Source organism: Atractosteus spatula, chromosome 7 (genome assembly GCF_055471065.1).
Source record: "Atractosteus spatula isolate fAtrSpa1 chromosome 7, fAtrSpa1.hap1, whole genome shotgun sequence".
NCBI classification, from domain to species: Eukaryota; Metazoa; Chordata; class Actinopteri; order Semionotiformes; family Lepisosteidae; genus Atractosteus; species Atractosteus spatula.
In genome coordinates, this window is record NC_142712.1 from 16453900 (window position 1) to 16477050 (window position 23151).

Sequence of the window (23151 nt, forward strand, 5' to 3'; positions counted from 1 at the left end):
AGAATCTGTTTTCCAAAAATCAAATCCATGCTTGATGGCTCCGTTATACAGTATTAAGAAAAGTACATTAATTTCTGCAAGGCATGCAATTAATTCAGATTACAGCACATTAATTGCTAATGACACATCAGGAAGCAAATGCCATTAGCAATTAAGAGTTGCATCTTGAAGGTTAAAATTGAGGTTATATTTCTCATCAGAAATGATGAATTCTGAATCAAATATTCCAAATATTCCAAACAGAAAGCAAAGCAGTCAAGAATTTTAATTGCTTTAAAATGACAGACATCATGATGAACCATTGCCTTTGTTGCACTCTGAAACCAGCAGAAATGTGGTTCTGCATATCTATACTGCCACTGTAAGAGTCTGGAAACTCAATTTCAAGTGCTTAACCAATAAATCAAATAGTGAAATATACCATTTCACTAAAATCTGCCATCCACAATACAGAAGGATGATTGCCTTTCTCTACATGTAGAAATACAAGAGGTTAGAAATACAACAGAGAAGCATATTAAAAAAAAACTTATGAAGCAATAAACATTAGTCAAGGGGCACTGGCACCCTAGAAAATCTTGAAAATTCTTTGAAAAAAAGTCAAAGGCCTATTTCAGTTTGTATTAGTTTTTTTTATTAGATTTGAAAATCTGAGATGACATGCCTGCCCCGTTCACCCCGGATCACCTCAGAAGACAGATGTCATCGATTTTTCATAATACTGTGGTGTCGCTGTACCCAGGGAACAGGCGGGTCGAGGGGGATAATCTGACAAAAACAAAATTGCCCCTGAGCCAACAGCAGATTGGCAGATGTACAGGTAGATTTCCCACAGATTTAAAAGACAAAAAATATATATTTTTCAATAATATTGAAGAAAAAAGTCGTCAAAACAGAACATAGCTCTATCCGTTTATCTCACAAAGTCAAAAAGAAAAGAGACTGGTTAAATAATTCAAAAAGAAAAACTGGTTTAATCTTTTGAATTAGAGCTAATTCAGCAAGATATACAAACATCTAGGATAACCCTTTGATCTATATTAGGGAATTGTATTAGGTCAAAGTATTGTTTTGTTAATTGGAGTACAACAAAACTACACATCAAGAGGGGTTTTTGGCAAAGTGCCCACCTCAAAATAAAAAAGATTTGAAATTGAGATGTGAAAGACTGCATCCTGAGCATGACTTTGATTTCAATCAAAACTTCTACTTCTATGTTAATCCAAAATTATAAACCCAGTGTTTGGAGGCGGGTTTCTGTTTTCCAGAGGATCATTGCAATTACCCAGTGAAACAACTGCATTCCAATACAGTTGGTATGTGGTTCAAAGTTTTGATTAAATCCAAACCCTTTATTTTGTTTTAAAATCCACTGTACATCTTCAAAATGTTCAGTAGCTGTTTTACCCCACAGCACAATTATCTGCTTTCAGAAATGGAGTGAAATCAGTCCTGAGTGCAAGAGGAGCTCCAAATAAACGGATGAAGGCATAGGTTGTTTTCACATGGACCAACACAAACACAGAGTGGCATTTTAATTAAGCTGTTTTTGCAGAAAAACAGCTTATTGTATAATTTTTGGAGATTTTTGTAGAAAAATATTTCTATTATAAACACAGAGCAGGCAATGTGAATGCAAATATTGTTTAATCCCCTGATCTTTTCATAAACAGCTCCAAGGCAAAAAGGTTTAAACTGTTTTCCAAGAACGGGTGTTAAAACTTAGCAAAGTTATAAATGACTTATGAATGCAGCCCAGATTTTGTAAGAGATGACAGACTGCTAATTTATGCATTTGTTCTATACAACACAGGAAGAAAAAAGGGATTAAAAAGTAGCAAGGAGGAAGGCAGGAACAACAACAGATGCTAGAGAGGAAAAATGACTTGAAATTTCTCAGTTGGGGAACTGAGCAGACTGTGAATCAACTTGTTGTATACGAGACAATGAATGGAGGCCTCTCTCTTGACATGAAGTCTCAGGTTGGAGGGGTGTTGGGGTGGAGGTACTGAGAAGATAAATGGTGACAAGGAGTATGTCTAATCCTTTCTTCTAGAACAACAAAGTGAGACAGAAGGGGGTGGACAGGAGCTGGGCTCAGAAGGGTTTACCATCTACTTTTGCTAGTGTGGACCTAGTGTAGGAAGGCTACAACTTTGAGAGCTCTCCAGAGCCCATTAAAATGTGATTTACTAAAGCAAATGAAGGACGACAGGTGTGCCCACACTCGCATCACTCAGAGATGGACACTCAGCATTTAATAAAGAGAAAACCATGGGTGGATATGCAATGAGATAAAGAAAAAGAGGAACATAGCATATTGAAAATGCAACACCACTGGAAGTGTGTCATAATTCATTATACTGTGAGAACAATACATAATAAGTAAAAAAAAAAACATTAGATTATTTAATAATACATAAGGTGGATCACTTGAGACACAAGAGTTCAAGAATTCTCAAATAATATTCTGTCAATTATTCACTGTATGTTTCTATAGTGTGCTTTTGATAACTCATTTGTTGTTCAATGAGTTATCAAACTTTCATTAAAGGGTCTTTGTCACAAAAAGTCACAGTTCCATTACTTAAGTGAACTGTTATGTGGAAGGCCTTATAGTTAGTTGATGCAAAACTAGCGATTCCAGCAACTGAACAGCTGCATAGGCAGGGCACATGATACAGTATGTGGGTTTCAAACAGTCCCTTAAGTTTAAGAGGAGGAACCTCTTAAACTTAACAAATATTAATCATTTTAAGGGTTTTTTTTAATATCATTCTGTGGTGAGAGTGGAATGCATGTCTTTTATTTGGGTTTAGGAGTTCATAAAATACAATATATACGTACATACAAATATTTGTACAATATTTCACTTGAATATTAACAATACAGCCATGGTAATATAACTGCATACAATCTGTCCCATTCTTATTAGAACAAACACTTTAAATTTAGAGCAATTGAGGATATAATTGTCAAATTTTAACAAGATATGGTACAAAAATTGATTAAATACTAATTAAGAAAATTATTAGTTTCTGAATATATTATTTAACAATGCATCTTAATAATTGGTTATGTTTCAAAAACAGTGAATTTTATGCTCTTTTCTAGACAGTATAGTCCAACTTACTTGAGGATGACGAAAATAAAATGTTTTAACTGTCTGTACCATATTTGCCATTTTTTAAAACATACATTTGCTTTGTTTTTTTTGTCTCTCAGTGCAGCTTTTATGCTTGGTATATTTGTTTTGTTTAACACTGATATGTTGGAGTGTACAGAGAAATTGTTATCAAGCTATTGTTATCAACACTTATCAAGTTTAATACCATTCTGCCAAGAAGCATAAAACAAAGTCAGTAATGGTAGAAAACCCTTAAAATACTAATGGTACAATCCAGTCTTCACTAGGAATAACAACACCCACAAATTAACTGTACTGAAAGGATTAAGGAGTGTTTAGTCAAAATTTGAGGGCTGACCTCCTGGCTGAGGACGAGCAGGCTGGGACCCCCATGCAGTGTGAAGAGTGACCAAAGGGCAGCGTCAAAGGTGAAGATAAGGTGGAGGTGGGATGCAAAAAGACAATGCCAGGGAGAGAAGGAGATCACGTACAGTATTTACAGTCTTTAGGAGCGGACATGACGTCAGCAGTGACTGCTAATTAGTAACAGCTGAGTGAGATTGAACGTGGTTGTTGTCATCCCTCCTGCACGTGCATTATTAACTACACTTATTCAATGCTTAGTATCTTGAAAACAAATGTCAGTTATTTTAGACATGAGATGAAATATGATCATAAATACTTCATTATTTTTTCAATGTAATAGTGCAGATACAGTAGAAGTAGAATTACAGTACTTTTTTCTACTAGTATTACTGAATAATATAAGCATACTGTATGCACACTATGAAAACTTATTTTCTGTAGCATCTGGTGGACATTGTAAGCCACTGGGAAACTTTCTACTGCATTAATAAAGGTTAATGCTACAGCTGTTAGGTCTTTTTCAGATAAACATTGTGTTTTTCTTTCAACCTTTCTGCATAGAACTACCCTTTTCTTGTTCCGCAAGCAACCTTTACTTTGCTTGTTCTTGTGCTTCTTAATAACGCACACTGACACAGCTCTATTGATCAAACTACTACATTAGAGGTCAGGTGAAGAGCAAAGTAACATTTCTTGATATTTATAAAGAGTGTAGCAGTTGAGGACAGTGAGAAAGAAGAAAAAAAACACAATGAAAGTAAAACTAATGGCCTGTTCATAAAACTAATGGAGTCCCAACTGCCAAGTCTCAAGTCTCAACTCAATTCACTCAAGTCTGTAATAAACAAATAGACTCCAGTCCAAGTCTCAAGGTGCAAATCAATAACTCTGTTGTAAACTTAAGTCTAGGCCTAAAGCATTTGTATGACCAGCATGTGCATCCATGAGATGATGCCGTCATGTTTTTACCTGTTGCATCAAGTTCCCTACTGCTCATATCCATGACTAGGATTGGGAATAGCGCAGGCTTGGATTATTGCTGCTGATGCAGTCTCATCCTTACTGGATACTACTTCTGTCTGCTTTGTAATGCCGGGGTTCCTTGGTGGGAGATTATTTTTACTTTGTTCTCTTTTAAAATAATTTAGAATAATATTGGTAATGAAAATGTGATCGATGGCTCTTGACCCAAGCTCTCAAAAACGCCAAAAACATTAGGTCTGCATTCAAAATGGCAGGGTGATGATTGTAAAAGAGGAAGAGCGAGGTTGGTAAAGATCATGTTTTGTTTTTTTTAAAACATATGAAAGAGCTTCCGTTTTGTGCGGGTTTTTGAAATGGGAAAGCTATCCAACTTTCCTAACTGAATAAAGTCTGAGCTTCAGAGCAAAGCTTGGACTTAGTTTTCAATTTATTTTGGGCAGTGCTCTGCATTAGAAATTACTTAGTGAAGTTCTCTTTTAGTTTTCTCCTGTGTCCAGAATGCCTGTAACAACAGCCTAGAATCCCTTCAGCTAGGAACACTACAGCAGCAAAGTTGCCTTACCGCTTTCATCCAGGAGGAAGTCATCCTGGTATCGGAATTTCTCAGGACCACAGGCAATAAAAATATCATCTTCTCCAAAGAAATCCTGAAGGCACATCACCTGAAACAAAGACAAAACAGACTAGTTAATGCACAAGTTAGAACAAAATATTCTTAATTACTACAGCCCTCAATTGAATGTCAAGATGTATTTTAATTAGTCTCTGCTTTGGTTTTTAATTATCTTACTGTATAAAATTAGTGCATAATATTACTCAGAACCACTTTAATGTTTTAGTTATGCATTAGTCATATGTTAGATCAATATCATATGAATCCCTGCTCTCTTCAACATCTGAAAATTTCATCTAATTTGAAAATTTCATCTCTTTTATATGTTTCAAAAATGGTACTCTTGTAGGTTTGCCTAAACGCAAGAGCAATTTATCATCTTCTACTAGTCTGACCTCATCAGATCTCAGAAGACTGCTGCTGTTATTAGTCTTGGTGGACCAGTTAATCTTACACTTTCATCTGAACCAGATTTTCCAAACCAAAGCCCCAGAACTGTGGCCAGGGACACAATGCTATAGGATGCATAAACCTTCAAATGAATTGTTAAACCAAGGTCATGCCTACATGGTCATTAGAGTAGGACTGTTAACCTCAGTGTCCTTGCTACATTCCACACTAGGGTTGGACAATATAAATGTCCTCCTTACTTCAATTTGTGTAACACTTTCTCACCTCTCCACCTGATATGCGGTGGGGTTGTTGTTGCATAAAGAAACACTTTGAGCTTACAAAGTAAATACCTGGACTTGGAGCCCGTACGCTATCTTTCCCCCTTGTAAGACAGAACCTACAAAGGAGGTGAAAGCTGTGCCGTAGGGGGAGAAATCAGAATGCACAGCATGACTAATTGCTATGGTAGGGGTAGCTTTTCTTGCGATTCATTGGATGTTTTTGATTAATTAATAACGTAACTAACTACTAGCCTGGCAAGGTGATGACATGGAATGAGGGGAAGTGAAGTGTTTGGATGTCCTCAAGTGATCTGTGTTGCAGGTTAGGAAAGAATATATTTCCTGCCTGAACAACTGGTTTCTTGGGACACCAGGTAATACAAGTTTCAGGCCTGTACTTTGGCAGTTATGCAACTAGGACCTGGACTCCTCAGGCACCACCAGATCTGGAAGAGATTGATAAATTCAGAGTTTCCTAATCTTGCTGCACAACAGAAATCCCCGTATTCTTTCTAGGTGCTTCTCTGCTGTGGACACTACTGGGCTCAACAGTGTTTTGATAATGTACTGTTCATTTGTTCATAATGCATTTCAATGTATGGCATTTATAGTCTTTGTCCTGTGGCATTGGTGTATGGTGTTGAGATAATCTGACATTACTGACCGTTGGTAGATATGAAATAAAGGGGGATATAAAATAAAGAACCATAGTTGATTCCTATATACTATATAGGACATATAAAACATAAGGATTTTCTTTATGTAGATGTTTCTGTATATTTCCTGAGCAATATATTTGGATGCATAATTTGAATTTGTCCAAACATAAGAAGGTTTGTTTTGCTGTGATGCAGTATGCAGTATTACTCAAAGTAGGGAAAAACTAAGAAAACTCAACACACTGTAATCACAATAAAAAATGAACCTGTGAAAGCAACTCACAACCTAATTTCAATTAAATGGACTGCTGCAGTGTGAGAGTTAATGTTAGGGATAGGATCAGTGCTGCATTAGATTGTCAAATAATTTCTCCAAGCTCAACTGTCATAAGAGATATTTTACCCCTTTCAGGTTAGCGTCACGATTAGCTACTGATTCAGTTTAGAGTTTGTACTGAGAGCTGGACACTAAATCTGAATCTAAGAACCCAGACAGCATACTGTCTTTTATTCTCTAAATATGTATGTATGACCACCACTCCAATGTCCACCACACAGGAATGAGAATTCAACTCTATTTCCCTTATTTAAAACAAAAGCACATATAGTTTCCTCACTGCAGGCTTGCAGTGTGAACAATGATGAACTGAAATAGTTTCTGACCAGGTTTTATCAGCTCTGTTTTCTCCCTCTGGTTTCTCAATGTTGTTTTCTTGCCCTCTGACCATGAATCACTCTTCAGCTGGTCAATCCCGGCTGTTTCTGGACTCATGCCCCTGACTTTTGTGTTGCTTGTCTTGTAACCCAGATCTTTTAATTTTTTGTGTTTGCACAATTACGGACATGCAAAGCCTGGAATTCCAGTTTCACACGTATGCCATAGGCAGAGAACCTGCCCATCATGTCAAAAAGCAAAAGCAAGCAGACGTTTGTAAAACTGCAGATATCAGTCCATGCCTTGGATATTCATGCTAGTTCAACCCAAATAATCGATTTACAGTTGGTATTGAACTTCTGTAAAGGCAATGCTTGACTAACCTAGACCTGAGTAATTTTATATAATCTGTGTCTGAGAATTCAACATGTGCTACGTTCATGCATCTGGTCAAGAAATCTGAAAACAGCCAGTCTGGCATGAGTGTTTCCCTGGGGGTTTCCTCAAGCTTACAGAACATGGTTAGCTCGGAGCAACACGTCAATGACATCAGCACTCACAGTGTTCAGAACAACCCGGAGGTAAAGGAAGGAAAATGTCCTTCTTGCCTCTGAACACTTACCCCTTTGGGGTGCTAAGTGGGGAAGTGAAAATAACCAACAGGAAGCAAGCTTTGCTCAGGGTACACTGAAGCCAGCAAGAATGTAAGCAATCTTCACAAAATATTAAGCAGAGCAAACTATACCTAGTGAAGCAATGCATTAATTATCACACTTTCCATCCAAAATTTTGTTTATCTTTTTTCGTTTTGCTCTAGAATGCAAATGTGCCCCATTTTATCCCCAAAAAGCGCATAAATTGCTTATCAGTGGAAATAACATGGCATTTGAAGTCAACTTAGATCATTTTTTTCTTCACATCTGACTTCAGAAAAACAGGCCAAATTACAACTCACTAACAAGAGATTTATTATATAACGGTACTCTGAAGCACATCATTCATAGGAACTCTTACATAAACTGACCTAAACTCATACTGTATGCCACCTCACATGGAAAGAAACTTGCATTTCAAGAATGGTCATAAAAATGACACCATGCAGAACAAAGGTAGCACTGACAGAGTATTGACAGCTATTCACAAACAACACCTATTAGAGACTTAAATTTTATTCGGCCACTGAACCCCAAATATGAGGGAATGTCTGCACAGCAATCATTCGATTGATCAATCAAAATTTTACATGTAAAACAGTCTTAAAATGCACACATCATAGACTGCTTTACAAATGAGTATAAAAACGTCACTAATTAAAAGCTAATTTGGATGGAAAAGCAGAAGGAAAAAAAATCGTCAGCTTGTTTGACTTCTCCGAAGAGGGTGCAAGTCACAAAAAGCTCCTGCCTCACTCTTGCCAACAAAATTGTAACATAGAGTAGGCCAGTGAGTGGAGGGCAGATCTCCCACCACAACTTGAGGACTAGGCCGTGGGCTCCCAACTAAATAAATATGGAACTTTAATGAGAGGACATGCTAGGCTTCTGTTTTATTAAACTCAATGATGGCTCAGTGGCTGATACACAGGCGAGGATTATACAGCATGGATAATAAAGTATTTGCACTGAAAGGAAGTAACAGGATTTGTTATTCAAAACCAAATGACATCTGAGGTTTTCCCCCTTTTAATACATGGCTGTGTGATCATTTCTTCACAGCAACAAATTCAAATTTTCACGTTGGCTACAGAATTTTATACAAAAGTTACTGTATCTGCATCAATGAAATTTTGTTTAACCACCAGCCATAGTTATTATCCCTGTATTTCACATAGTAAGCTAGTTATTAACTGGTCAGGCTTATATAATCATTTCAAAGCAGATACTGTATTTGAACTTTGTCTAAACTGAATAATGAGTTTGTAATATAATGCATAGAGCATTCAGTTCCTGAGAGATAATTAGGAAGGGAAAAGAAAACAGAAATGCTTGTAAATCCCATACCAAATTCTTAACAAATATTTTTTAACTATCATTAATGAGAAGAATGAGCTAAGTCGGCTTTAAATGCATTTCATTTAAAGCACAAAAGGCACAAAAGCCTTTACCTTATTAATAAACTACATAAAGGCATTATTCTAGAGAGGGAAACTTAGTACAGCCCACAGGTTTGTATCCCAGGCAGTAAGGTCTGATATGGTCATACATCCACCCGGAAAGATGCCTTTTATGTACATCAGTCTCATTTGTATGGAGAAGCATAACCCTGCAGAAATGGGAGATACAGCTGAACCTTTCGCTAAATTCCAGTAGTGAAGTGTTTGTTCTTTTGTGTGAGAGAGATGTCTCCATGGCAACGGTGACCTCAACAAAATGACTGCAATGCCTCGCGCTGAAGCAGGGCTGCGGATTTTCGGTTCTCTCTCTCTTCCTGCCTTTTCCTCCCTCCCATTTCTGCTTTTGATAACGACACTGTTCTGAGGCTCAATGCCTCTGGAGGCACAAGGGAAACGAGCCTGAATTTTTTTTTTATTTTCTTTTTGAAATTCAAATACAGAAAATTATCATTTTTTTAAATACCATCAGTCACTGAGCCTCGCACAGAATGCAATGTTCCCAACACAAGCTGTCAGAAAGTGCTTGGAAAATAAGATGGCAAATATCAAGGGAAAAAAGCAAGCCACTGTAGCTCTGCTAAAGTTACATCATTATGAATATTTATTTTCGGAAGTAACTAAGTAATTACTTTAGTGGCTTTTGTGAGTGACTTCACTCTACGTCATTCAGGTGATCCCAAAATGACAACTTAAATGCTCAAATGTTAACTGAAATTATTAATCAATACTTAAATTCAGCGGCAGAAACTGCAGCGATGCTTTCATGAATTAGTGATGAAAGGACCCAAGTTTTATTGCTCTGTTGTCTGTTTTTCTTTCTTCTATAAAAAATTTGAAATGACCAGAAAGAAAAAATGCTGTCTTTACTGGCAAGACCATTTAAAAATGTCTTTGACTGACACCCAAGGACATGTAATCGACATTGGACAATGCGATATACAATATAACAGGTAAAAAGAAATGTATATATATAATTTACATGATATGTACAGTACAGTGTACACCCAACCTTAATATAACTGACTTAAAATTTCCCGTTTGAACAAATTAAATAACATTCAACATCTCACCACTTGGACACTTTTTAATGGCTACTTTTTTTTCCAAAATAAATACCTGTACCGAATGTTGGCTGTATTTGTTAAATACCCCAGAGCATTCAATGCCTAGTGCAAGAGTTTAAAAACTACAGTATAATCAGTTTCTCTCAAACTTTTACTACTAGGGCAACTTAGACAACATTCCCTTTTGTAGCAATGCACTGTATATACTGTAGCCATGTCAGAAAAAAATGTTAAGAAAAAACACTGATATATCTGTTTTCCTAAATATAATTTCTGTCCTAAAACACAGCAACGCAATCACAAACTGTTTATGTTTTGTGAGAATCCTAACCCTAACCCTAGCTAAGGGGTTGGCTTAGGTTAAGGTTAGGTTTCAGACTTTCATCAAACAGTTTTTAAATGTTTTTTGCTCTATTTGAGTGGAAAATACACTTCATTGAATCAAACTATTAGTCTATAATGTACCAGGAAGGGTAAAATTCTATATCTAGACAAGTATTCTGGTACTGGAATTTTAGTGTTGAATGGAGTTCTCAATGAGTAGGGTTTAAGGCTTAACTGGGGTAAGACTCAGAAAAACCTAATAAAGTTTGGCTCTAGTTCTTAATATCCCGGTGTATTCAATAACTAATGCTAGAGTTTGCAAAGTATAATCAGTGTCTTTCAACATTTTGCTTTAAGGGCAATTTACAGTACACAACATTCCCTTTTGGGCCTATGCACATGTACATACTGAAGCCATATATGTCAGAAAAAAATGTTCAGGAAACACTGATATTTCTGTTTTCCTAAACATCATTTGGGGCCTAAAACACATTCATGCCATGAAACATTGTCTACGTTTTGTGGGAATCCTAACCCTAACCCTAGCTAAGGGTTTGGCGTAAGTTAGGGTTAGGGTTCAGACTTTCTTCAAATATTCTACTCAGGCTTTCAATCATTTGAGTGGAAAATATACCTCACTGAATGAAAATAATAGCCTCATATGACTAAACAACTTCACCAAACAAAGAGCATGTATCAAGAAGGGTAAAATTCTATTTTTACACAAGTATTCTGGTACTGGAAATTTTGTGTTGAATGGAGATCTCACTGAGTAGGGTTTAGGGCTTAACTGGGGTAAGAGTCAGAAACACCTCATAAATATAGGATATACTTCTTAATAACTCTGTGTATTCAATAACTTACACTAGAGTTTGCGAAGATTAATCAGTTTCTTTCAAAATTTTGCTTTTATGGCAATTAACACAACATTCCCTTTTGGGCCTATGCAATGCATATAGCCATATACAGTATGTCAGAAAAAAATGCTCAGGAAACACTGATATATCTGTTTTCCTAAACATCATTTTGGTCCTAAAACACATTCATGCCATCAAAAAATGTCTATGTTTTGAGGAAATCTTAACTCTAACCCTAGCTCAGGTTTTGGTGTGAGTTAGGGCTAGGGCTAAGATTTTTTTCAACATTTCTACTTTATTTGAATTAAAAAAATACTTCACTGAATCCAACTATGAATATCATATGACTAAACAACCTCGCCAAAACAAAAAGAATATATCATGAAAGGTAAAATTCTATTTTTAGACATGAATTCTAGTACTGGATATTTTGTGTTGAATGGAGTTCTGAACGAGAACGGATTAGGCCTTAACTAAGGTAAGAGTCAAAACGCCTCATAAATCTAGGCTCTAGTTCTTAATTTCCCAGTGTATTCAATTACTTTTGCTAGAGTTTGCAAATTATAATCAGTTTCTTTCAAACTTTTGTTTTTAGGGCAATTAACAGAACATCCCAGTTTGGGATAATGCACTGCATATACTGTACGTAGCCATCTATGTCAGTAAAAAAAATGTTTAGAAAACACTGAAATTCCTGTTTTCCTAAACATCATTTTGGTCCTAAAACACAGCCATGCCATCAAAAATTGTCTATGTTCTTTGGGAATTCTAACCCTAACCCTAGCTAAGGGTTCGGCGTAAGTTAGGGTTAGGGTTCAGACTTTCTTCAAAGACTCTCCGCAGGCTTCCAATCATTTCAGTGGAAAATATAGCTCACTGAATGTAAATAATAGCCTTACATGTCTAAGCAACCTCACCAAAACAAAGAGAATATATCAAGAAGGGTAAAATTCTAGGTCTAGACATGAATTCTGGTACTGGAAATTTTGTGTTGAATGGAGTTCTGAATCAGTACGGATTAAGCCTTAACTGGGGTAAGAGTCAGAAACACCTCATAAAGTTTGGCTCAGTTTCTTAATATCCTGGTGTTTTCAATATCTAATACTAGAGTTTGCAAAGTATAATCAGTTTCTTTTAAACTTTTGCTTTTAGGGCAATTTACACAACATTCCCTTTTGGGCCTATGAAATGTATATAACCATATACAGTATGTCAGAAAAAATGTTCAAGAAACACCGATATATATTTGTTTTCCTAAACATTATTTTGGTCCTAAAACACAGCCATGCCATCAAAATATGTCTATGTCCTGTGGGAATCCTAACCCTAGCTAAGGGTTTGGTGTAAGTTAGGGTTAGGGTTCAGACTTTCTTCAAAGATTTTTCTCAAGCTTCCAATCATTTGAGTGGAAAATATACCTCACTGAATGAAAATAATTGCCTCACATGACTATGCAACCTCACCAAAACAAAGAGAATGTATCAGGAAGGGAAATATTTTATTTTTAGACAAGTATTCTGGTACTGGAAATGGTGTTGAATGGAGTTCTCAATGAATACGGATTAGGCCTTAACTGGGGTAAAAATCAGAAACACCTCAAATCTTGGCTCTAGTTCTTAATACCCAGGTGCATTCAGTAACTAATGCTAGAGTTTGCAAAGTATAATCAGTGTCTTTCAAACTTTTGCTTTTAGGGCAATTAACACAACTTTTCTTTTTGGGCCTATGCAATGTACTGTATATAGCCATGTTTGTCAGAAAAAATGTTCAGGAAACACTGATTTATCTATTTTCCTAAACATCATTTTGGCCCTAAAACACATCAAATATTGTCAAAGTTTTGTGGGAATCCTAACCCTAACCCTAGGTAAGGGTTTGGGGTAAGTTAGGGTTAGGGCTCAGATTTTTTAAAAACATTTTCCAGAAGCTTCCGCTCTATTTGAGTGGAAAATACACTTCACTGAATCAAAATATGAATCTCACATGACTAAGAATCCCCGCCAAAACAAAGAGAATGTTTCAAGAAGGTTAAATTTCTATTTTTAGACAAGTATCCTGGTACTTGAAATTTTGTGTTGAATGGAGTTCTGAATGTGTATGGTTTCAGGTTTAACTGGGGAGGAGTCAGAAATTCCTACAGTGTATGTGAATGAGCCTCAGATTAATATGTATCACAAAAGCACAAAACTAATCTGTGGCCCAATGTCCATATTCAAAGTGTGACACTTTTACTACAATAAAAGGCATTCGTGATACGCTAGTTTTTGTTTGAAACAATTACTGTAAAACAATTACAGTAAGACTCAAATGCTTGACAGAAAAAATGAGGACATCCTCTATATTTGTACAAGCTCATTGAGAACTTTTTTCTGTTTACCTAAATAGCCCCCTAAAGGAGATATATAATATAACACTGATAAATGATACATACTACCTATCTCTTATTAAATCTTTTAAGTTATCCTACAGTCTCTGATGATAATAGATCACAGCATCTTAACACAAAAGTGCTAATTACCTGTAGTCCCTCGAATACATCTTTCAGTTAAAATATGTTACCATAAATATTTCATGTTTCTTTACACCCTGGAAATAACAAGCAATGTACACTACTATCCGTACTAACACTTGAGGTTTTCCAGTTCTGTGAACTTATGCTTAGGCTTACATAACTCTTTCCCTCTCATAATTATTTTAGCAGTTTGTGACAACACAAGAAAATATAAAGTATATTTATTACACACTTAGAATTCAGAATTCCATTTCTAAACAACAAAATTACAATTCAGAAAGTCTAAAATTACATGAAGCTCTTCTAAATCCAAGTAAACAATCTGAAGTGACAGTCAACAGTCTGAAAGTCAACAACAGTAAAACCATGTTGCACAGCAAAGAGCTATTATTGTTCTTCATTAAATATAGCTTAGTTATAAGATTAGTTTGTCCAGGAAAAAGTTCTTATTAAAACATAGCCCAGCACATTCTTGTGTTCTGTAGAAGACCTACAGTATTTCTTCAAATTTGGTTGTCAATATAGGTTAATGTAACATTATACTGTACATAGTGTAATCAGGTTTCTCATTATATTAAAATGATAGTTAATATAATTATATTTCATTGATTAACATTCGTATATATTTTGTGGATACCTCCCCAAAACTTCAAATTAAATTTGAGATTAGCAATTACTTTTCATTTTATTTCTTCCCAATTCATTTTTGTTGCAAATTAGATAAGCAACGTGAAATTTGGATGAGGAATGTTCTTTCTCTTCTAGATGTACACTGTAAGAGCCATCTGCCATGTGACAGGCCCCACAATGCAGAGTTAACACTGATGAGATGCTCAATGAGTGCACTAAACTCAATGGTCCTCAGATAAGCACTGAGGTTGGTGTTGCACAAAATGCCTAGGACAGCCCAGTCACCTCAAGCCAGATCTGGTAACATTAAACTATTCGTGAAACACTGCCTGAGGAACCCCACAAGTCAGGTATTAACTGACAATGTCTAGATTATAGAGCTCATCCTGTACTCTCAATGGGCACCTTTAATGTTTAACCCACTAAAGAGCCATGTTTTTAAAGGCAATTACAAAAATTTTCTGTGCAAACCTTCTTGTCTGGTTCTGGGCTAATGAACAACTGACTGACCTAATTCTGTCTTTACTAGTTCAGGTTTAGAATTAGCTGAATGGCCTCTTAATTGACACTTGTCCTTATAACAAACTAACTCCGTCAACTTCAAACCTAACTAGAAAATAAAACCTACTAGTGCTGACTTTGGGTGCAGCTTTAACAAAAAGGGTCTATTTTTGTATGTCAGCCCTAGAAGATATTTTTACTTTTTTTCTTTCTGTTATTTATATAATATAATTACGTGGTGGTCCTGCATTTTACATATTTCTAATCTGACCTTAAAAGTCTGTTGTTAGTTAACTATAGCTAAATGATTGTTTATTGATTCCTTCTTTTTGCTTATTAAACAAATCAATATAATTGAACATGAATTAACTCACCTTCAAAATGTGAACAAACTGCTTTGGGTACATAGTATTTTTTGTCGATGGTATTCATCTTTGTTGTAAAAAATACATAAATATGAGCGCCATTACAATTACAATGGTAATGATTTTCATAAAAGCATGTGGGTTTTACATCAAGAACTACATTAAAATTTTAAAACAATGAAAACAGTAATTCCCTGAAGTGTATGACAGCTCATTCTCTGACTGGAAAGCAGTCAGTATCACTAATTAACTGCAGCTTTCACATTTCCTGAATTGTAATGACTTTGCCCTAGGAATGCACTGATAGCTGTTTAGCATGCAGAGCTTTCACTGAATTTTGATAGCATTACCACAAGCTACTGTGTCGAAGGGAAACTCATGGCACTATGTTATCACAGCACAGGAGAGAATCATTATTCAAAATCATATCTGCACAGCCACAAAACAAATTTTGCACAAAGCTACCAATTGTGCTTTCTTCCTTTCTAAAACAATGTTTATTCAATCTACATGATCAGAACATTTATTGATAACATAATACAACACCATGGGGTGGCACAGTGGAACAGTGGCTAGCACTGCTGCCTTACAGTGCTGGGGTCCTAGGTTCAGTTCTGAAACCGGGGCGTTATCTGCATAAGGCTTGTACTGTATGTTCTCCCCATGTTAATATGGGTTTCCTCCGGGTGCTCCAGCTTCCTTCCAGAGTCCAAAAATATACTGGTAGGTTAATTATCTTCAGGAAAAAGTGGCCCTAGGTGCGAGTGTGTGTGTACTGTATGTCTGTGTATGCCCTGTGATGAATTGGAGTCCCGTCCAGGATGTATCCTGCCTTATGCCTGCTTCTTGCCAAGTTAGACTCTTCCATAACGCTCAACTGGAAGAAATGTTTAGAAAATGTTTTGATACAGTACCGTTAAAGACTGCAGAATTTTCAGATACAGTACTTTTTGTTTGAATTCTTACTGTATGTCTGCATAATCCAACAAAAGTTGTAAACAGACTACAAACCGTCAAAAGTTTGCAAACAAGGATAAAATTAAATTTTCTGATTAAATGAACTTTATTTTCCTGGTGCTTCAGTGAAATATTTTTAGAAGCAAAATCCCACGGTAGTCTATGGCCTAGATAGGGAAATATAAAAAAAACAAAGCAAACAGAAAATCAACTTCTAAGCAGGCAAGTCAACACCGAAGGAATTTAAAATTACACATTCTGGGCCCTTTGCAGCACTACACCTTTTTTGGAGAGGATGGAGTGTGAGAGGAAAGACTTTGATTGTAATGTTTTTAAAGCATTTGCTGTATCTTGAAGAAAAATGATCCCTCTGTTTTTGCAGTCTTTGTAGCGCACAAAATATAAATCAAATTCTGACACAGCTGGCTAGGGGCAGCTGTATACCTAATCCCACTGAGTAAAGAATACCACTTCAAAGAATGTACTGCAATCATTTGCAATGATTACAGTTTTGGACTTTAAATAGTTCTTTTTTGTCTGTGTATAACTGGATGTCTGGCTGTGTCGTTGCAGGAATTACAGAGGGAAATGCATTAAGCTTTTAAATTAAAAAAAAGACATGGGGTGAAAATCATAAAATATTGAGCACCAGGCGAATAACTGAACTACTTAATTTAACAGTACAATGTCAACAATAATTTCAAAATGTAAAAACGGGTCTCTGCTGGTTCTTTTAGGCTTTTCCATTATTTTTTTAAACAAAAGGACAGCATGTTCCTATGTCAAAGAAATGTGGTGAGTGGTACAAATGCTTTATGAATTCTAACCATAATGTCCAAAAAATAGAAAAAAGGCTGTCCATTGCTCAGGGCTTGAAATAATCAGTTCCCATAGAGCCTCCGAGTTAAGCATTTCATGTAATGTTTTAACTGGATTACTTTAACCAATCATTTTCTGCTTTAATATCTTGGAGGTCTGGTGTGGTGAATTTCTCCCGTTTTATTTCCTTACATACTGTAGATCTTAGTAATTGTGATGAATACACAAAATGTCTAATATGTAAACTAGAAATGAATTATTAACTGTTCCAAAATAATTGACTTAAAGTTACAAATTTTAACGAATGAGTCTGTTGTTTATGCCACCAGTAAGAATATGCAGTTCTTGAAAATCTTCACAGGTGTTGAAAATCTTCTATTCATTAATGACAATAAGTTTTAAATGTCAGTAATGATTGACCCATACAATTTTATTTTTTAATTGTATGTGGGGTGAACTACAGAAACCAATACTTAACTACATATAAAGAGTTTAGTTAAGTTACTATAAAGCATTAATAGTACTTGTTCTGGTACAGACTGCACTTATTAGCTTGTCTCTTTAGTTAACCTGAAGATTAGTTTCCATTTAGATACAAGAAAATACACGTTTTGTCATTCTATTTATGGTTAAATAACAATATCAAATGAGGTGAATAGTTACTTCTTTAGAAGTGAAAAATGTTGTGAAATGTATAGGATTTTGAAACAACTTTCTCCTGTTGCCCAGGAGATATCTGACCTTCGTTTATTGCAAAACCTTACCATCTGTCTACGGAAATGTCAGCTTGTTTTCTACCCAACATTTTATTGAGTGTTTTAGGTTTTTGGTGAACCTTACTGGTTTGTAACAAAGTGTTACATGGAACAAAGATGCTTTTCTATTATCTGCTTCTCTAGTAGATGAGGTATCCAAAGTTGTTTCCATGGAGATGTTCACCCTAAGCTGTTGCTCACTTGGAACACACTTCTCAGTTACTTCTTGAGCCATTAGTCCTTCAGCACACCTCATTTATAATTTATCCACTGTGAGGAAATAGCTACAGCTTTCTGGACCACAGCTGACTCCAAAACTGTGTCACGGCCTGGAAAGAGAGCTAGTGATATTTGAAACAGAAAAGGAGAGACACATCAAAAAAGACATGGTTCTTTCTTAGAAAATAAGCACAGCAAATTTTCCTCTGAAGCCAAAAGATTAGCATTTTCTGACACTGTGAGATTTAACAGCAATTGTTTCACAATAGGGCAGCACTGCGGCAAAGTGGTTAGCATTGCTGCCTTGCAGCACAGCAGCCCTAAATTAAATTCCTGGGGTGCTATCCATGTTCTATATGCTATATGTTCTCCACGGTTTTATGTAGGTTTCCTCCCACATACTGGTAGGTTAACTGGCTTCTGTAAAAAAAAAACAGCTCTAGGTGTGAGTGTATGCATGTTTATGTTTGTTGGTGTCCTGTGATGCAATTGCATCCCATCCAGGACATATCCCTGGACTCATTGCTTGTCGGGTTAGGCTTTGCGGTCTTCTGCAACAATGTATTGGATAGAAGCAGTTTAGAAAATGGATGGATGCTTCACACTGAGTAACAAAGTACAAAGTATGAGCACTACTGTTTTACATAGTTCACTTCCTTTATTTTTTTGCATTATGGATCACATTATTTATGCAACTATTTCCTTGAAAATACAAAAATAAAACTTGCATTTAATAAGGGATATTTAAAAATCCAGATAATTAAATGATAATCAAGGGGATATTCAACTGGTTTAAACCTGAAAAAAAAATCTAATGAGAGCATCTTTCTATCACAGTCTGACCATTCTTCTTCTTTTCATAGGTATTACCCTGTATACCAGAACTGGAGTTAAAGCTATTTAAAAGAGGGATACTGGACACAGTCCTTTATAAGTAGTTCACAGTGTTCTTTAAACCTTTGTGCAGACCTAGATCATTTGCACCAGTTTAAGAGGCATGGCAGGTGTACAGAGATCATTCCACTGTGGACCATCTGGAGAAGGGACACTCTACTGGAGACTTCTGGACAGCTAAGCTCATTGCCACTCAACATCTGCATCTGGCTTTAATTGCTGGTGAAATCTGCTATTGGCTTGGAGCTAATAGTAGTTAATATTAAAACATTAAAGCCACTAAGTTAGTTCTGCTCTTTCCACATTAAATGCGACCATAAATCATAGATGTGATTTATATCCAAGGTAAAACTGGATTATTCTCCATGGATACAAGAAAAACAGTTTTGTCTATAAGGTTTTGCATTCACATTGAAATAAATGACTGTAAGGACAGATCCATGACCTAATTTCTGTTAATGTAAGACCACAAAATTGCTTTAAATGTTGAATTGCTATGCATTTTTAATGACTGCATACCAGTGCTGCCTGCTGAAAAGCTAAATGAGAGTCTTCTTCAAAAGCAGGTAAGGCAGGCAGACATTTCAAAACAAAGCAAACACTTGCCTTCTGCGATTCAGTAAAAAACAAAAAGCCCCAGACTGCAGTGAATGAGTTCAGTCTATCCATTCAAGGAATCACGTTCGTGTTTTTTGAACAAGCCATGTCTGGATTTACTGTCAAGTAGCGAGAGGGTACAGCCAGTTACCCTCTCCACTGATCTGCCTGAAGACAATTTCACAAAGACGTCCGACTGATCACACACAGTATTCTAATAACTGTGGAGAGGTTTTCATATACTCAGCAATTTTTGAGCAAGAAAAGTTTCAGACAGTTACTCTTTTTTTAAAGAGCAGTATTAAAAGAATGGCAGAGTTGTGGTTGAGGTCAGCAGTGAAAATATTTGAGAAAACTCAAAACTCAAAACAATTTGTTCCTGCTGCTAAACACTAGCTTTTTTTCCCATTTTGCAACACAAGGAGGCACAGCAGTCTAAAGAGTTATGTATTTCTCCTTTGTATACATAAAGTCATGTTTAGCAGCTACACAGCCCAAATAACTGCAAAACAGCTGTCCATGGCTGCTTATTTTGACTTCACTTAAGTAAAAATATAATTAGAAGACTCTTAAAATGTGGCTATACAGATGCAGCCATTCAAAGTGCGCGGCACAGACACGTACCGGAGGTAATTGGCTACGGCCTCGCACGTCACGATGCAAAATACCGCGGTACATGATTGGTTGACCGACAGGGGCACTCGTGGTGCATTGGTCGGTCGTAGAAAGATTTAAATGTCTTTACTGTGCCCATTTTAGTATTGAATATTTATATGGAATTTTACTTCTGAAGGGAAATCTTAGTAGCTGAGCATAAAAAGAATAGGAGCATACTGTAACGCGTGTGAAGGCCATAAACGATATTAATTTTGGAACATAAACATACAGTATATGGCTGGTCTCGGTACTTTAAAGAAAAAATACACACCAGTATTCCATTTCTCCCTAAACATTTTAAGCATCGAAGTCTTTAACTAACGTGATACCGGAGTCAACAAGCATACTTTTAGAATTTGATTAAAAGGGAATATAATATGGAATCGCGTATCTAAAGAAATTAATAACGATATAATTATATTCATGTACCGCAACACAAGCCGGAATCCAGCCAGAGCCATGACTTTTTTTTTAACAAACATTTCTTTGAAAAAATAAAACGTTTCCCTGGGTCAAAGATGAAATAAAACTTCACTCGCACCAAACAAATTTATATTTCTAAATATCACAACATGATCGAATTTAAGTCATTTTAATAACCAGGAATAGTCACCTATGCGTTACAATATAAACATTTATATTGATTTAAATCGCATTTTGATTTAAATTGCAAACACGTGTTTAAATATATGTGTTTTTTGATTCACAATCAGACAAATGCAACATAAATTGATATCTTTGTCTTCTAAGTATCTTAATAAACTTTCAGCATAGCTTTCTCCCCATTTAGATTTATTTTTCTTGGGATCTTGGGATCAAACGTGGAAAGATTAGATTGTAATCATTTTTATTTTTTAAATACAATTTAGAAAAGTGTAATCTATACTAAAAAGCTGTACACCACCTGCTATAAAGATACATATTGTAATACTTTCGGGCTCGGATAGGACAGACACAAGAACTCAGACTTGCGGAGTTAAAGCAAGTTAAAGCCTTGATTTTATACATCACCTTTAAAAGTGGCATCTCAAAGCAATACAGTAGGTGTAAAAACAGTTAAAAGGACCACAGATTACAAAGTAAATACCCAACACTGATTGTACCCATCTGTCATGCTAATAAAGCACCTTGAATTGAATTGAATTGAATTGAGGGGGGGGAGGGCGAGCGAGAGAGCACAGCCAGGACAGGCAAATGACATACACTCCACAGACATTCACAACAGCGACATATCATAAAACGTTTGCACATATTGTTAAAAATAACATAACCCTGAAAAAAAGGTTCCTATGTTTCTATGATTATCTAACAGTGTCCTAGGCTCTAATTGAAGATCTGAAGACAAATATTTATAAATCAATCACATGGGTTTTCACTTCCAAATTTATTTAACAACTCTAATGCATAAGGATAGTGCTAACAGCAATCTATCACTTCCCAGTTGTGTCCTAATATTAAAATGTTATTAGATTTCAGTGCTAAAAAGCACATAGTGCTTTTAGGAAACACATTATAATTTTGTAGGCATTCCCTTAAATTTGGTTTTCATGCAGTAATGTTGTTTAAAGAAAATCAAACAATTAACAGTCAAAAAGGGCCCTGATTTGAATTTATATAAACTGGTGAAGAATGCCAAGGGTTTCCAATTTGTTTTGAAGATGGAAAAAAGAAATACTGTATGTTTCTCCATTAAAGAAATCCAGCCACAATGAATGTAGGCTTAATTTAGCTGGGCGTGCCACGAATAACTGTGTGCAACTGTTGTCTTTGAGCCATCTAGTGGCTTGCCAGTGTTGTCATAAACTGTGAAAATTTACTGGGGCTCAGCTAATCATTCACTGGACTCCATCTAGTGCTCAAATCTGAAATGGTCTTCAGTGCTGAGGTGTAACTGCTGCAACACCAGGTCAGTTTGCACCAACAAAAATGTGCCCTCATGTGTTAAGGGTACAGTTTGCACCGTGATAATAAATAATCGTCACACTTGCAAACAATATTAATTTCAATTGATGTGCAGTTTTACTTACTCGCAATTTATTTGCTTTAGTCTGATTTAGTTCCTTGCATACATGTTTGTGTATTTTTATTGAGCAGTCATTTTCTACTATTTTGGTGAAAAGGGGAAATTTGTTTTGGAGTGTTTTGTATGTATTAAGTCTAATTATTTCCTTTTTTTCAGTTCCATTTCTAGCTCCCAAATAACTGATAAAAGTAATACTGTACTTAATTCTGTTGTCTTGCTTTGTAACATCACATATTAACAGAACTCTCTATTTTACACATGTACCATATCATTAAAAGGTAGTATTGTACAAATACAGCTAGCGATATTCCTGGTGATTGCTCTCAGAAATCTTGTTTTTATCATTGCTTCATTTTTGAAGTATGGTTCAGTTTTACTTACTAAAGCAAATAAATTGCGAGTAAGTAAAACTAAACCATATTTCAAAAATGAAGCAATGATAAAAACAAGATTTCTGAGAGCAATCACCAGGAATATCGCTAGCTGTATTTGTACAATACTACCTTTTAATGATATGGTACATGTGTAAAATGGAGAGTTCTGTTAATATGTGATGTTATAAAGCAAGACAACAAAATTAAGTACAGTATTACTTTTATCAGTTATTTGGGAGCTAGAAATGGAACTGAAAAAAAGGAAATAATTAGACTTAATACATACAAAACACTCCAAAACAAATTTCCCCTTTTCACCAAAATAGTAGAAAATGACTACTCAATAAAAATACACAAACATGTATGCAAGGAACTAATGCAGATCCGAAGAGGAAAATAAAAAGTGCCTGGC

At 35.8% G+C, this 23151-nt stretch overlaps 1 protein-coding gene across 4 annotated transcripts in view; it reads right to left on the bottom strand.

Annotated features, from left to right (window-relative positions):
* Positions 1-23151, bottom strand: part of dclk1a (doublecortin like kinase 1a) — a 103933-nt gene that overhangs the window by 45418 nt on the left and 35364 nt on the right. For all 4 annotated transcript variants that reach the window (XM_088922437.1, XM_088922439.1, XM_088922436.1 and 1 more), the window contains exon 3: positions 5040-5139. In XM_088922437.1, coding sequence (XP_088778563.1) covers positions 5040-5139 — 100 coding nt within the window. The remainder of the gene's footprint in view (positions 1-5039; positions 5140-23151) is intronic.